Source organism: Corythoichthys intestinalis, chromosome 21, assembly GCF_030265065.1.
Source record: "Corythoichthys intestinalis isolate RoL2023-P3 chromosome 21, ASM3026506v1, whole genome shotgun sequence".
NCBI classification, from domain to species: domain Eukaryota; kingdom Metazoa; phylum Chordata; class Actinopteri; order Syngnathiformes; family Syngnathidae; genus Corythoichthys; species Corythoichthys intestinalis.
The window spans coordinates 26,402,925-26,418,805 of NC_080415.1; the positions used below are offsets into that span (position 1 = coordinate 26,402,925).

The 15,881-nt window shown below is 39.0% G+C and overlaps 1 protein-coding gene across 2 annotated transcripts in view; it reads left to right on the plus strand.

The window, feature by feature from the left end:
* Positions 1 to 957: 957 nt before the first annotated feature.
* taok2b (TAO kinase 2b) overlaps positions 958 to 15,881 on the plus strand; it is a 42,197-nt gene continuing 27,273 nt past the window's right edge. For both annotated transcript variants that reach the window (XM_057826295.1, XM_057826294.1), the window contains exons 1-11: positions 958 to 1,457; positions 9,483 to 9,623; positions 9,701 to 9,772; positions 9,833 to 9,934; positions 10,103 to 10,148; positions 10,258 to 10,354; positions 12,702 to 12,815; positions 12,910 to 13,001; positions 13,168 to 13,261; positions 13,324 to 13,405; positions 15,165 to 15,332. In XM_057826295.1, coding sequence (XP_057682278.1) covers positions 9,492 to 9,623; positions 9,701 to 9,772; positions 9,833 to 9,934; positions 10,103 to 10,148; positions 10,258 to 10,354; positions 12,702 to 12,815; positions 12,910 to 13,001; positions 13,168 to 13,261; positions 13,324 to 13,405; positions 15,165 to 15,332 — 999 coding nt within the window. In that variant the 5' untranslated portion in view covers positions 958 to 1,457; positions 9,483 to 9,491. The remainder of the gene's footprint in view (positions 1,458 to 9,482; positions 9,624 to 9,700; positions 9,773 to 9,832; positions 9,935 to 10,102; positions 10,149 to 10,257; positions 10,355 to 12,701; positions 12,816 to 12,909; positions 13,002 to 13,167; positions 13,262 to 13,323; positions 13,406 to 15,164; positions 15,333 to 15,881) is intronic.

The window sequence follows — 15,881 nt, forward strand, 5'->3', positions numbered from 1 at the left end:
ATTTGAAAATTTACACTGTCATTGCTTGCAAAACGTTAAAAGTAGGGGTGTCAAACGATTAACATTTTTAATCGAGTTAATTACAGCTTAAAAATTAATTAATCGTAATTAATCGCAATTAATCGCAATTCAAACCATCTATAAAATATGCCATATTTTTCTGTAAATTATTGTTTAAATGGAAAGATGAGACAAAAGATGGATATATACATTCAACATACGGTACATAAGTACTGTATTTCTTTATTATAACAATAAATCAATAAGATGGCATTACCATTATTAACATTCTGTTAAAGCGATCAATAATAGAAAGACTTGTAGTTCTTAAAAGATAAATGTTAGTACAAGTTATAGAAATTTTATATTAAAACCCCTGTTAATGTTTTCGTTTTAATAAAATTTGTAAAATTTTCAATCAAAAAATAAACTAGTAGCACGCCATTGTTGATGCCAGTAATTACTTACACAATGCTCATGGGTGCTGAAGCCTATAAAATCAGTCGCACCGAAGCGCCAGCAGAGGGCGACAAAACTCCGAAAAACACAACAAGTACACATTTCACTGTGCTGTCATTTTAATGTTTGAGCGGGGCATGTGCGTTAATTGCGTCGAGTATTTTAACGTGATTAATTTAAAAAATTAATTACCGCCCGTTAACGCGATAATTTTGACAGGCCTCGTTAAAAGTACTGCGTATGTTGTCGTGACAAGCCGGTGGCAGGAGAGTGGGGGTTGGGGGTCTATAATGGTGTCTTGACCCCGGGCCCATGCAAGTCTGTTGACAGCCCTGAATATATGAGCCAATTCGTCATTACTAATCAGCCCTGATGATTAAAATTTTCCTTTTGGGTAACCCTACGAAAATCCTCCACGTTTACATCCACACGATGACAGTGTTTCTCTCAACGCAGTCAAAATAGAGCGTAGAAGAAGAACACTTCCGTATTCCATTCCCCTCCCATTCGTTCCTTCGCTTCTCCGCCATCACGGAAAACCGAACAAAAAAACCTTAATGTCGAGCAAAATGGGGAGAAGTCGAAGAGCGGAAATAAGCCACTAAAGTCCCTGACAGCGCCCAGTTGAGCATGGAGCGTACCCGGGTGGATTTATGAGCCACAATGCCGACTTCCCATTCGGCTTCTAATTGCTAACTAGCGCCGCTAATCAACCCGGGATTGTGAAGCAAGCGGCCGCTCGCTCGGTTCGCTTGACAGGCAGCCGCTTTTTTTTTTTATTCATGTCGCCTGGCGAATTCGGTCCAAGCGTCGGAATGGCGAGGAGTTTGAGTCATGCCGTCGAAGGGAAAAATGCACTTTGTCTGCGCTGAGTAGACAGCAGCAGCAGGAGAGCTGGCCGCTGGGGGGGCGAGCAAAAAAAGGGGAGTGAGACCTACATTTTTCCTTCCAGGCCAGTCAGCTAGCTTCGGCTAGCTCCAGTGGATTCCAAAGCCACGGTGAGAGCTGATTTAAGCTTTTATGCAAACCTCATATGTCCTACTCGACTTCTTTCGGCATTGGAAAGCAGTAAAAATCGTCCAAATTCATCTTGAAATTGCTGTTTTGTCATGACCGCTCAAAATGCATACAGAAGTAAATATTACAAAATGATGACCTTTTTACCACCGGATCAGCTATAATGTTTTTATTAAATAACGTATTGGCTTCCACCAATGGCGATAGACGTCCAATACATTAGGAGGTCTGGAGAGCGATCTGATTTGGACGTCTATCGCCGTCAGCGGCACTTAAATATCATTATTCAGTGCCCGATATCCGAATTAAAATGAGGTTCATGTCTTTCCCTGTCGGTGGCAATGAGTGCATATTTTATTTATTAGACAACTCCTGGTTTTTAGACATGCATTTTGACAGAATATTGTGTTTTGTGAAAAACATACTCTTTAAGAAGTGGAAGAAGATTGTTTTGGCCTATTGTAGTTCTTTAGCAATCGTCTGTAGAATCCAGATAATTTTACAAAACACAGCCGTTTCTCACAAAAACCTTATGTGGACCCTAAAATACAACCATTGTTTATTTTACGTAGAAATTGCATTTCTCGATTTACACCGTCAGTTTTTATATTTAGATGATGAGGAACAATGAAAATGTCACAATATTTTGTGTGCAATATAACATGGTGCAATTTTTGCTCAACACTAGCTTTTGCATTTAAACTAGACATGTGCCGTTTACCAGTTTCAAGGTATACCGTGGTATGAAAATGTCAAGGTTTCAAAACCGCAAAATGTTTTCCTCATACCGTCCCTACAGTATTAGCTGTTTTTTATGTCTCAAAAACGCAGGGAGAAATCCCTCGCTTGCAGCTGCAAGGCTCAACCCTCCGCCACTGGTTGTTGCTCAGTGTCAGTGTGTCAGCTGTGCTACACGAATACTGGAGGAGGTGGAACTCCAGAATCTCCCCCTCCCAATTAACTTCGGCTACAGAAAAGTTAGACGGCTGCAGGTTAGATGAGGAGGGCCAACCGACATTTAAAGCATGTTTGTGGAGGGTGGCAGCCAAGGAGGCAACACCTCCAATATGATTTCGCATTTGTACACAATAAAAGGTTAGTAAAAACTGTCATGGATGTTTCCCACCAGCTACAAGAGTTAACTCCAGTGTGTCTAGCGGTGGTAAAAGTTTTTTTTTTTTTTTTTTTATCTCTCTGGCAACTGTCTGTGTTGAGAAAGCGATTGTGTGTATTATGTAAACATAATACGAGTCATACACAGGGTGTTTTTATGGAAAATTATTCAATTTATTTTGTTTCTGTTTGTAAAAATGTTGAGCTGTGCCTGTGAGTTTTTTTGTTTTGTTTTTTAAACCCAGATATCTCAAAGTAACACATTTTAGAGCTGTAATTGCAATACCGTGAAACTAATAGTTTGGCCTAAATAGCATACGACAGGAGAAAAAAAAAGTCTTAAATAGCATTATTATGTGAATTAGAATCATATTTTGAGACGATTCGACCATATAATACAACAATTTAGCAGAGCGCAGATTACGACAAATTAGTCTTTAAATCTGCCGGTTAGCCACGCCTACCATTATAGGGCTCTAGCATCCCCAACAGATGGATTACGTCAGCGGGTGAATGGGCTCATCGGTTTTAATATTCACCCCATTGAGGGGGAATTATTCACGAAAACTCGACGAAGAGAGCCGCAAAATGTCATTGTTTCAGTCTCTCTACTCCAATATTTTTACAGGATATTCTTTTTATCCAAGTATTTTTCCCCATTAGCTAAATAAATGGCTTGAGAAGGACCAGTCAGCCCGTCAAAGGGGAACTATTCACAATGAGGAAAACGCGACGAAGAGAGCTGCAAAATGTCATTGTTTCTGTCTCTTCAATATTTTTACAGGATATTCTTTTTATCCAAGTATTTTCCCCAATTGCTAAATAAATGGCATGGTCATGACAAATAAGTCTTGTGCTAAATGGAATATGAAATAATAAAAAGGCATTTATTCAGGACGACATGGCAAAATTACTCCATAATGGTCAAAACTGTCGACTTCACCTTTACTGTTGCACCTCCCGAACGATATTTTATGACACCTAAATCGGACATATGTCATTTCGCTTCCCCAGCTTCAGAGAATATAAACAAACCAAGATGTGTGACAGCTAGCCGACATGCTAACCCGAACCGAGTGATGTTTCAAATTCTTCGAAGCGGAAAATCACACATAACTAACCCGGATTATATGACTTGACGACTGGGTTGTTGATTGTCTTTGCGGATCGGCAAACCGCCCGGCGGAGAGCAATTTACAGTTCGTTCCCCGGAGGAGAGCGGCTGCAGTTGTTGTGCAGCTAATGTGCACGAGGAGAGCTTTTTATATGCCTATCAATGATCAAACGTAAGTAGTCCTTTATTTAAAGAAAGTTTGTAGTGTTTACTTTATAATCGCTGTATTCGTATTTGACATAATACAAAACAAGATGTTTACTCACTTCCTCGTAAGTCCAATGGTCACACAGTAGTTGGGCTTGTTTTGGCCAATATCCACGGTGAATGGGAACCTTTTGAAACTCCAAAAAGGCGCACACGCCTCTCCCTCATACAGCAAGATTTTTCTGCAGCTGTTTGGCTGGCTTGATGCGAAAAATAAACGTATTAATCCGCAAAATCAACTGAATCCTTAGTCCTCATACACAGCAGTACGGTTGGAAAGTGAAGAGGACGGTACACGTCACAGCGCCCTTCTCCTCAATGCAAGACCGAAGCCGGAAGTCACTCGTTTTCATGGCACGGGATTCAAAAAACTAAATAAATATAGCGATCGCTTCCACACACATCCAAGCGGTCCATATCATTCAGGAGCATAAAATACCGCGTGTATTATGAAATAAACATGCTTTTTCGTGTCACATGCACTTTAAGGTTATCATACCGTCAGAATCTCATACTGGCTCATGCCTAATTTAAACTAATTTTTAAGTTTTGGCTAACACTGTCAGATAAATGAAGTAACCCCCCACCCCCATCAACCGAACTTGTCAGCGCTGACGAGTTCAGCTCGGGGAAGGGAGGGGTTCGGAGGGGGAATAAAATACAAAGTCAAACTTTTCTGATATTCAACATCGACATATTCTATTGTCTATTACCTCATTACTATTTAGCCTTCACACAGCCGTAGGAAACAGAAATGTCGTTTAATCCATCTGCAGGCGACCGAGAGATCAGGATTTTACAACGCAATGCGCTGGTGCTCATGGGAAACGCAGTCTTCCTTAGGGCAAAACACTACTGCTTTTGTCCACCTGCGTCACTAAAATCGACCAAAATTGACATGTTACCTCTCTACTACCATATCACTTTTGTTCAAATTCAATTGCTTTCTACTTGTGTATGCAATTTAAGATTGATGAGAATTGTCATTTGCGCAATTTCATCTTTATTGTGAATAGTTTGCACCACAATTTCAGTATTGTCAGTGAGGAATCCATTTATTAACATGGTTGTGCGGTTTACTACATTATAATGTGACCTTTTCTCCTGTTCTGTTGATACTTAAATGAAGTTATTCGTTACATTCATTGAGTTTCACACAAATACGTGAAGCAAAGATGGAAGTTTGTGCTCTAGAACATGGACCACATATATTAAAATTTACTTTTGACGTATGATATGATTATGTCATCTGTAGAGCTGTGCAGCATTTACAAAATGTTATATCTTGAAAATATGTCTTCATATCATATTTTTCCTCAAAATTACATGAAATGAATTTGATCATCCCTCCATTATTTAGCAAAGGTATATTAATACTAGGGCTGGGTGATTATTTTATTTTTAGGCAGTTTTTGAATAGTCCCCCAAATCGATTTACCGTAAGCTCCCGAATATAAGGCGCACCCGTGTATAATGCGCACCCCAAATTTACTTGTAAAATCTAGGGGAAATTATTGTACCCGTTTATAACGCGCACCATCATTTTAGCACCAATAAATAGAAGAATATAAGAAAACAGAGCTCGTGTACAGATACAGAAATATCATTTTACTGACTGGTGAAACACAGCACAAGCATAGCACATTGGTAGTTCAAAACATTACCATAAACTGACAATATTTACGGTAATAATATGATTTGACAACTTCTCCAACTTACCAGAATCTAGGAGAAAACAAAACAGATGCGACTTTTCTTTTAAAGGCTGCTGTATAACTTGCTCGTTTCATCATGATGAATAAATCTTTCTTCCATGGATTGATACGGTAAAATGAAAGTGAGAACGTAAGTGGGAAAGCCGTGAGAGCTCATCGCTGTCAACACGACAGTAACAATAGGAACTATTGTTATTTGGGTTTGAGTTTCCCGATGGACAGACATAGTTGACGGACACACATAGGAAGTCTGTTATATCTGGACCGTTTGTTATGGTCCGAGTTGCGGAGCTGCAGTAAACGTTGACTCAAATGAGTTCAAGAAACTAAATTCTGTGCTCTACGAAGAGTGAAAAAAGCAGAATTTAACACAGACGAAATCATTCGGCCGATTACAGTGAAGTATTACCGAGAGAAAATAGTGACGTCACGTACCGTAATGGTCGGCAACGGGTCGCCGCATATGTTTCTGCAACACAACGTGGCCGTGTCAATAAAAAAAAAAATCTGTTTGTATCTATATGTAATATTTATATATTTCTGTCTCCATCCATGTACCCGTTTATAATGCGCACCATGATTTTACAAATTGATTTTGGGGGAAAAAAGTGTGCGTTATATTTATATTATATAAATTACGGTATTATACTTCATTAGACTCCAGCTAAGGTCAACTGTAAAGCTAAGCACACATCAATGAGATTACACATATTGAGCATTAAAACACAAAATATATTTCGTTTTTCAAACACTTGCTAGCTTAATGCAATTGTATTAAAACCACCAGTTAAAAAATAAAAACGTAACATAAAAACTGTGAAAATAATAGAGATCGGATAATGTGTGTGTTATAATTGTAGCGGTAAGTGAAATCAACGATTAGGGATTTGTTTCGTTCAATTTTATACTGCATCTATCTATAAAAATAATAATGCGCAATTTGAGTTGTCTGTATAGAGCAGTGGTTCTTAACCTGGATTTGGTGTGTAAGTCTAAGGCAGGGGTGTCCAAACTTTTTGCAAAGGGGGCCAGATATGGTGTGGTAAAAATGTGGGGGGCCGACCTTGGCTGACTTCCTTTACATAGAACAATTTATTTAAGGAAATATTAGTAAGCCATTCTGTGTGTCACATTTGCTTTATTATTTTTTAAATTAATAATTTCAACAATCTCGCAACTAGCCTTTGTGGAGTTCTCCTTCGACTCTCGGGCTCTTGCGAAATACTGCTGCTGTGAAATTAAACTTTTTTGTTGATTGTCGCCATTTTAGAAAATTGTGAGTAAAGGGTCACACAGGATAAAGCTGCTTAGAGTGTTGCTGCCTCGTGCCTAGCGGGTAAATGAGGAGCAGCATTTAGTGTGTAAGCTACTTCATATGCTGGTAGCAATACTGCTGACCAATTTATTAAGTCTGTGTGTGGGCCAGTTATTGATTTTATGACAGAGGCTGGGGGCCGGATGAAATTTGTCCACGGGCCGCATTTGGCCCCGGGGCCGGAGTTTGCACATGTCTGGTCTAAGGGGTTCGGCAAAGGTTTAGACACACAGGGCCCTATTTTCGTACACTGACCAAAGGCAAAGTGTTGTTTTAGACTGTTTTGCCCCAATTTACAAGTTTACCATAATTCCATTTCTTTCAACTGCTAGCCCTCAATCTAATAGAAGAAACTGGTTTGCTCAGTGGAAGGTTGACAAGTTCTTGGTACGAGGAAGTGTAACAAAAAAAAAAATAAAAAGAAATGTGCTTCATATTTTACTTTATGAAAATAGGATGCATACCTGTCAAGTTTTATGGTTTCGGCGTAATTTGTACAAGTGAGCACTGATTTTTAAATGTGTTCGCCGTGCGTTCAAAATCTGTACGTTTTTCGTGCATTACATTTTTTTTCTCCGTTCGGATTTTGTCACCGTTTCGGCAATGTTACTATGTGCATTACCATGCGTTACTACGTTGGTTGAATAACACGAGAAAAGTCAGACACAGAGAGAAGAGCGGGAGTGGGAAGGAGGGAAGTGTTGTGACGCTGTTGCAAATGCGATGCTAGGCTAGGTGGCTCCAATATTTCCTGACTGTAGCAGACAGCCTACAGTCTACGCCCACTTGATGCTACCCTAGATATCACATCCATATAGAACTGCATGCGAAATGACTTGACTCAGCGGCGTTGGTAAACAGCCGCCATTTTAAAGCAGAAGACTTCTCAGAAAGGCTCTTTTGTAGTGAACCTTCCTAGCAAACCTAGTTACTTTTTATCTAAAATACTCCTAAATCGACAAAATCTTGAGTTGAATCTATCTTTAAATGATGAAACAGTTTTGAAACTTTCACATGTCGAAAGTAATTAAAAGGGAACAAATGCAAAACGGGAGCAATTTTAACAACTTTAAATTCACAACATTAAATGACTTCCAAACATAGCAAAGGTTACTATGTTGTTGTTGTTTTTTTAATGGTAAAAAATCATGAAAGGTAACACCAGTTACCTTTGCCAAGTAACTAATTACTCTTACATTCAGGTAACTGAGTTACTAACTCAATTACTTTTTGGGAGAAGTAATTTATAACTGTAATAATTACAGTATTGGCCCGAATATAACACGGCCCTGATTATAATAAGACGGCCCTGATTATAAGACGACCCCCTCTTTTTCAAGACTCAGGTTTGAAAAAAGACTTTTTGAACACCAAATTAATTTTTTTACAGAAAATAATTTCAGTACATCCGAAACAAATGATTATACCAATATATTTGAGAGAAAAAGCATGTTATTTTGCCTCATTCAAATCTTAATATGTGAACATTTAAATATGTAAACTAAAGTGCAATCACCTTCGTAAATAAATGGCTTCTGGTTTTTGAAATGTAAATCAATCTATTGTGATAAAACAACAAAATTTCAATAACTGCATTAAGGCTGCAGCAATCGATTATTTTAGTAGTCGATTAATCGATTAACAAGTTCGAATAATCAATCGGATAAGGAACATGAAAAATTAAAATACCTGAGCTGAGCCTCAAACAGTATAAAAAAAAAAAAAAGACGATCCATGTACAACAAAAGAACAATTGGCTAACTTACATATCAAAAGTCCGCTAGCTTAAATGCTATAAAATGATAACTTTTTTTTTTTTCTTCAATGCTCTTAGCAAATGGTTCAGACACAATCCCAAAAAAACAGCTAAATATACCTATAAACAAAATTATGAATCTATAAAAAACATTTGCTCAAAGAAAAATTTAGCTTACGTTGGTCTTAACAGGGAGCAGTTGGATTCACCCGTGTGAACAGAGGGAAATGTATCCACCCTAATCAATAAAACTAAGTGCAAACACTTTTAAAATAAACCATTACAACGCCACTTTAATTAAACGAATACTCGAAGCAATAAAATTTAATTCAAATATTTTTTTCTAATCGAATACTCGAGTTAATCGATTAAGCGTTGCAGCACTAAACTGCATTAACAATCAAAGTGAAGTCTAACTGTAACTACAGTCTTGAAACAAATCTGAATAAGGAAAAACATTGCAATAAAATAATGCAAACTGGTTAAACTGGTTAAAGAGAGTAGCTGAGATCTTTCATGACAGAACATCGCTTCAATGATATCTGGCGCCATCTAGCGTCATGAATGGGTATAACGTCTAGACCGCGACTATAAGACAACCCCCAATTTTCCAGCCTTATTTCAATGCAAAAAACATCGTCTTATATTCGGGCCGATACGGTATTTAATTCCGAAGGGTTTGGTGTATGCACATGTGAAACTTTTGGGGTTCGGTACCCTTAGCAAGATTAAGAACGTCTGGTATAGACTATTGAAGTCCTTAATGACCCCATCCGTGTGGTCCAGGCGCTGGTCATGCCGTCGAGTGTGCGGGCCGGGAGCCTGAAGGACCCGGAGGTGGCCGAGCTCTTCTGCAGGGAGGACCCCGAAAAGCTCTTCACGGACCTGAGGGAAATAGGACATGGGAGCTTCGGCGCCGTCTACTTTGTGAGTCGGAAACAAGTATATAAGATGATTTACGGTGCTGAATTCTTGATTTTGTAAATCAACTGTTTGATTATTAGGCCCACGACATCCGCACCAATGAGGTGGTGGCCATCAAGAAGATGTCCTATAGTGGCAAGCAGTCCAATGAGGTAAGTTTTGCGCTCATAAGTCGACCGATCTGCTTTATCTAAGATGAGGTTTCGTTTTAGAAATGGCAGGATATCATCAAGGAAGTCAAGTTCCTCCAGAAGCTGCGGCACCCCAACACGGTCGAGTACCATGGATGCTATCTGAGGGAGCACACGGCATGGGTAAGTACTGGGGCCATGTTACTGTTACTGAGTGACTGGCTTGATCGCCACCAGCCCTCACTGTCAAAATGAATCGGGTGTCTATTGCCGTCGAGTCGAGTGAGTTAATTATACTGTTTAAGAATGAAAAATATTCCCGTTCTCACGTGCCAACTTTGTCTCTGCTAGCTGGTGATGGAGTACTGCTTGGGTTCAGCTTCGGATTTGTTGGAAGGTAAGATCTGGAAAATGTCTTGTTATACGTGCCATACCGAAATCTTACAAGTCACTACTGTGGTTTACATTCTCGATATATTAATAAACTCGGACATTTCTTCACATAGTCCACAAAAAGCCCCTCCAAGAAGTGGAAATAGCTGCGATTACCCATGGTGCACTGCAAGGACTGGTTTATCTTCACTCTCACAACATGATTCACAGGTTTGCTCTTTTTTTTTTTTTACCCTCAACTTTTCCCACACACAAACTTCCTCTATTAAGAACAATGCTTTGACTTGAGGGAGTACTCCGATTACTTTCAGATAGTATTTTAGTACATCTGGAATAGTAAGATTATTTTAGATGTTATTTTATGACGCTAGGATTTTTCAGATTCCTTTAAAAGGTATTATACTAGGGGATGTCCCGATCCAGGTTTTTGCACTTCCGATCCGATACCAATATTGTTTTGCACTTCCGATCCGATACCGATACCGGCCTATTTGAGCATGTGTTAAAGTTTAAAGTTATTTAGCCTCCTTACTTAGTTTTCAGACTCATGTTGAAAAAGGTTTTAGTACTCTTGATAACAACTAGCCAGCTGAATTAGGTGAGTATGAATAACACACAACGGTTGGTAACAAGAAACTGACCTATTTATTCAGTGACAAACACAAAACATTATAAATAACAAACAGAAATGGCATAGTCAGTCAGTAAAACTTACAAAAAATATTGTAAACTGTCTTAAAAAAAGCAAAACACACAAACAACCTCAGTGGAAAATCCCACAAACCCCCCAAGCTATTAGTTGCTTTTAATGTTTCGTGCATTAGTAACAAAAATTGTATAAACAGCCACTCAGGTTTAAATAAAAGACTATTTCAGTATCAAGTTAACATTTTAAAACAGTAAAATACTCAAGTCCCCATTCTGTATCAGCAGCTTGAAACTACATTCAATTCATTTAATTTTGTGAATCAACTGTTAAAGTTGTTAAAATTGCTCCCGTTATTCCATAATTTCCCTTCTGTCTACTTTCGACATGTGAAAGTTTTAAAACTGTTTTGAAGATAGATTCAAGTCATGATTTTGCCGATTTAGGAGTCTTTTTGATAAAAAGTTAATTAGGTTTGCTTGGAAGGTTCACAATAGCCTACTAGGGAAGTCTCCTGCTTTAAGATGGCGGCTGTTTACTAAAGCAACTAGTTTTCAATACGTCAATGTTGCTAACGCCATCGAGTCTGTCATTTTGCATCTAGTTCTATATACATATGATATCTATTATCTACAGTAAAACGATGTTGACGTAGTTTGTAGCGGCTGTCAGCAGCAGTCAGGTATTCTTGTGTTTTTTATCCAGCGGCATGAGTTGAGCTAAAGCTGTGAGTTGACCATTGAGATTACCCGGCGTCGATGACAAGCATTATGTTTACTCTCGGGACGCAATGCAGTCCGTTTCTCATTGTGTATTAGTTCAGCTTTACTTGACATATTTCAATAATCGGAATTTGGATGTTCGTGAATCGTTCTCGAATCTTCCACTGCCGAATCGCTCAAGGATGTAATGACGGCTGGGTATGTTGTACCGTGGTTCTAAGTGTTGGATGGTGCGTCTTTACTCACGAGAGATAATGGCTCGTCATCCAGAATGAATTCTTAGGCAATGACTCTTGTTATTCCCTGGGCTTTGGGACTGTCGAGTGCCAGTTTGTCACGCATAGCAAAAGTTTCTGCCAGTGTTAGTTGCGTAGGACCTTTCTTTTTGTCTTCGGTTTTCTTAACATACTTCTTATATTGTTTGTGGTGGTATTTCGCCAAATGCTTGATTAGGTTGGTTGTATTAAAACTTCTTACAGATTTACCACCACGCTGGACTTTTTTGTGGCATATGTTGCACTCTGCTTCTTTGTCTTTGTCATCCTTTAAGGTGAAATGATCCCACACAGCTGACATTTTTACCGATAAAGTCTCTCGGTAAATTGGGAGACGGTAATGTAAATGTAGTGTGTTGAAGATGTGCTGTAAAATGCGGACCGGATTTTAGGGAAACCGGAGCAAAAATTGGAATGGATTATGTAAATCGGTGCGCTGGAAAACCCGGACCGGATTTTTTTTTTTTTTTTTTCGGAAGTCTGGATCGGAATTTTTCCGTGTTGGCCGATCCGATACCGTTGCGCATTTTTTTGCCCATATCTGCATCCGATCCGATCCAAATATCGGATCGGGACATCTCTAGTACTCACGCATTAATTTTATGGAGTATTTTTTGTAGATTTAAGAGTAGTTCGGTCACTTTTAAGAGGTATTTGAGTGCAAGTAGAATGGTTAATTCACAACCTATGTTAACACTTTGGCTTTGCAAACTGCATTTGTATTGTTAGTTGTTGTTGTTAGTACTTGGAGAGCCAAGTATTTTGAAATGCTTAAACTACCGTTTTTTAGACGACTTAACAAGAAAATTGGGTTAACCACAGAACAAATTGATGTCACAATTCACTGCACCGCTGATGTTGTCCCCTTTGTTTCGTTGATGTCTCCGAAATGCTTAGCTGTCATTTTCTCTCAGGGACGTAAAAGCGGGCAACATCTTGCTGACCGAACCCGGCCAGGTCAAACTGGGCGACTTTGGTTCCGCCTCCATCGTCGCGCCGGCCAACTCTTTCGTGGGAACACCTTACTGGTAGGACGTCAGGCACTTTAGCCAACGTTCATACGGTGACTGTCAACGATTGTTGGCAAAACAGGAAGTGAATTTTTTTTTGTTCTTCGTGCAGGATGGCACCCGAGGTGATCCTAGCCATGGATGAGGGACAATACGACGGAAAAGTGGATGTGTGGTCACTTGGCATTACCTGTATAGAGTTGGGTAAGACGGCGCTTACACATCATTTACCCGCCTTCATTTTTTTTTGCTTGCCATTGACATCTACTAGTGATAAACTCATTTAAATGAACTGCAGAAGGATAACTGGACGCCACGTCATTGTCAATGACAAAGATTTAATCTGTGTCGTTGTTTGTCGTCCATCCAGCGGAAAGGAAGCCTCCTCTGTTCAACATGAATGCAATGAGTGCCTTATACCACATCGCACAGAACGAAAGCCCCGTTTTGCAGTCCAATCATTGGTAGGAGTCCATCAACCCTGTCTGTCGATCGGTACCTTCCAGTAACCCGCCTCGTCTTTCAGGTCGGATTATTTCCGCAATTTCGTGGATTCGTGCTTGCAGAAGATAGCCCAGGACAGACCTACCTCCGACGTGCTCCTTAAGGTAAATTAGGACGCAGCCACCGTAAACCTTATAGTATTCGCAGTCGGGCTGCAGCTATCGATGTATTAAGTAATCAAATAATCTATCAGTTAGTTAATTTGAATAATCGAGCAATCGGATTTGGAATATTTAATGCCTACAGAATAAATTTGAGATGTAAAACCAAAGCTTGCTAAGATTGCACTTTCAAAAGAGCATTAAATTCAAATACAAAATAAAATTCCCGGGTATTTTTTTCAAACTATGCAAAATTGCACTTTCATTTCACAAGAGCAATAAATGCATTTGAAAATGAATTAAAATACCTGAGGTTATCCGCAAATGGTATAAAAAAATGAATGAGGATCGAAGTAAACAAAAGAACAATTGGCTAACTTGCGTAGCAAAACTCTGCTAGCTGAAATGCTAAATAATGCTAAATTCAAACACATATTCGCACAAAAAAAATGCTAAATATACCTTTAAATGAAATTGCGAATGCATAATCTATAGAGCTGGGAATCTTTGGGCACCTAACGATTCGATTACGATTACGATTCAGAGGCTCCGATTCGATTATAAAACGATTATTGATGCACCCCCCTCCTTTTTTAAATTTTTATTTATTTATTAATTTATTTTATAAATGTTTTGTACATTAGTTCCAAAATTGTTCAAAAATACTCTTAGGCTAAACCAAACTACTATTTCAGTATCAAGTTAACATATAGCAGTAAACAAATATACAAAAATAACAGTAAATAAAAAACTCCAGTCCCCATTCTGTATCAGCAGCTTTAAACTACATTCAATTAATTTAATGTTGTGAATCACCCGTTAAAGTTGTTCAAATTGCTCCCGTTATTCCATAATTTCCCTTTTGTCTACTTTCGACATGTGAAAGTTTTAAAACTATTTTAAAGATAGATTCAAGTCAATATTTTACCGATTTAGGAGTATTTTAGATAAAAAGTTAATTAGGTTTTCTTGGAAGGTTCGCTACAACAGCCTTGCAGGGAAGTGTACTGCTTTAAGATGGCGGCCGTTTACTAACGCCCGCATCTAGCTTTTTGTAGGTTTGCTGCTAACGCTACCGAATCTATAATGCATCTAGTCCTATATAAATGATATCTACCATAACATTATGTGGATGTACTTTGTAGCAGCTTTTCGGCAGCAGTCAGGTATGTTGTTGTTTTTTTATCTCGTGGCATGAGTTGAGCTAGAGCCGTGAGTTGAGCATTGGCATTACCCGAGGGGCCAGGTTATGAGAAGCATGATGTTTAGCTACTCTCGCTCCGTTCCTCATTGACCGCGCGGCGCGCTGAGTGTGTTGTACTTCCGCTTTACTTGGCATATTTCAATAATTGGAATTTGGATGTTTGTGAATCGTTCTCGAATCTTCCACGGCCGAATCGCGAATAATCTAAGAATCGGAAATTTTGCACACCTCTAATGAACTATCATATTAGCTTAAACAAAACCTTACAACTTTATGTTGATCTTAACAGGGAGCAGCTGGATCCAGCCATGATAGATGAGTTATGTCGTATTCACGGTTGCCACTAGAGGGCAGTGTATCCACCTAATCAATCAAACTAAATGCAAACACTTTCAAAACAAACCATTACAACACCACCCTAATTAAACGAATCCTGGAAGCAGCAACATTTGATTCGGAGCTTTTTTTTTTTTTTTCAATTCAAATTACTCGAGTTAATCGATTAATCGTTGCAGCACTAATTCATAGTCTAACTTCTGATGTTTTCTGGCCCTCCAGCACCATTTCTTATGCAGGGAGCGTCCAATGACCAGCGTGATGGACCTGATCGCGCGCACCAAGGACGCCGTCCGAGAGCTGGACAACCTTCAGTATAGGAAAATGAAGAAAATCCTTTTCCACGAGGCCCACAATGGGCCTGCGCCTGAAGGGGCGGACGAGGAAGAGGTAAGCGGCCAGCGCAAAACATTTCAAGGTGGAAATATAATCAAACGTGTTCATTGATGTTGCTGAACAATGTGACCTACATTTGCTTAGTCCATGTCTTCGTAGCAAACCCTTCACTGTATTTTGTGAACGTGAGACCATTTCCCTTCCATACAAAAGGCTTTGTTATCATTGATTGCCTCTTCCTAAAACGGAAGTGATGGAATTCAGGGAATGTTTGAGTTATTCTTTCTCTAATGTAATCCAGTCAGTGTGCACTCTTATTTTCAAAATTGATTGAATCACTAACCATCACTGTAAAAGTTGTAATGACAGGCTCTTCCTAGCCCTTCCTTTCCAAATGAGTTGGACAACTATCGCCGTCAATGGCAGATGAAATATTACCGTGTACATTGCTAACATGTACCACACTTTTAAAGGATGTAAAGTCCATGGTCCATGACGGACTGTTACTCCCATTCAAAATGGATTGGATGTCTATAACCATCAATGGAAGCCTAAGTATTACTGTGTTCAACGCTAACATAGAATAAAATAGACAGAATAGAG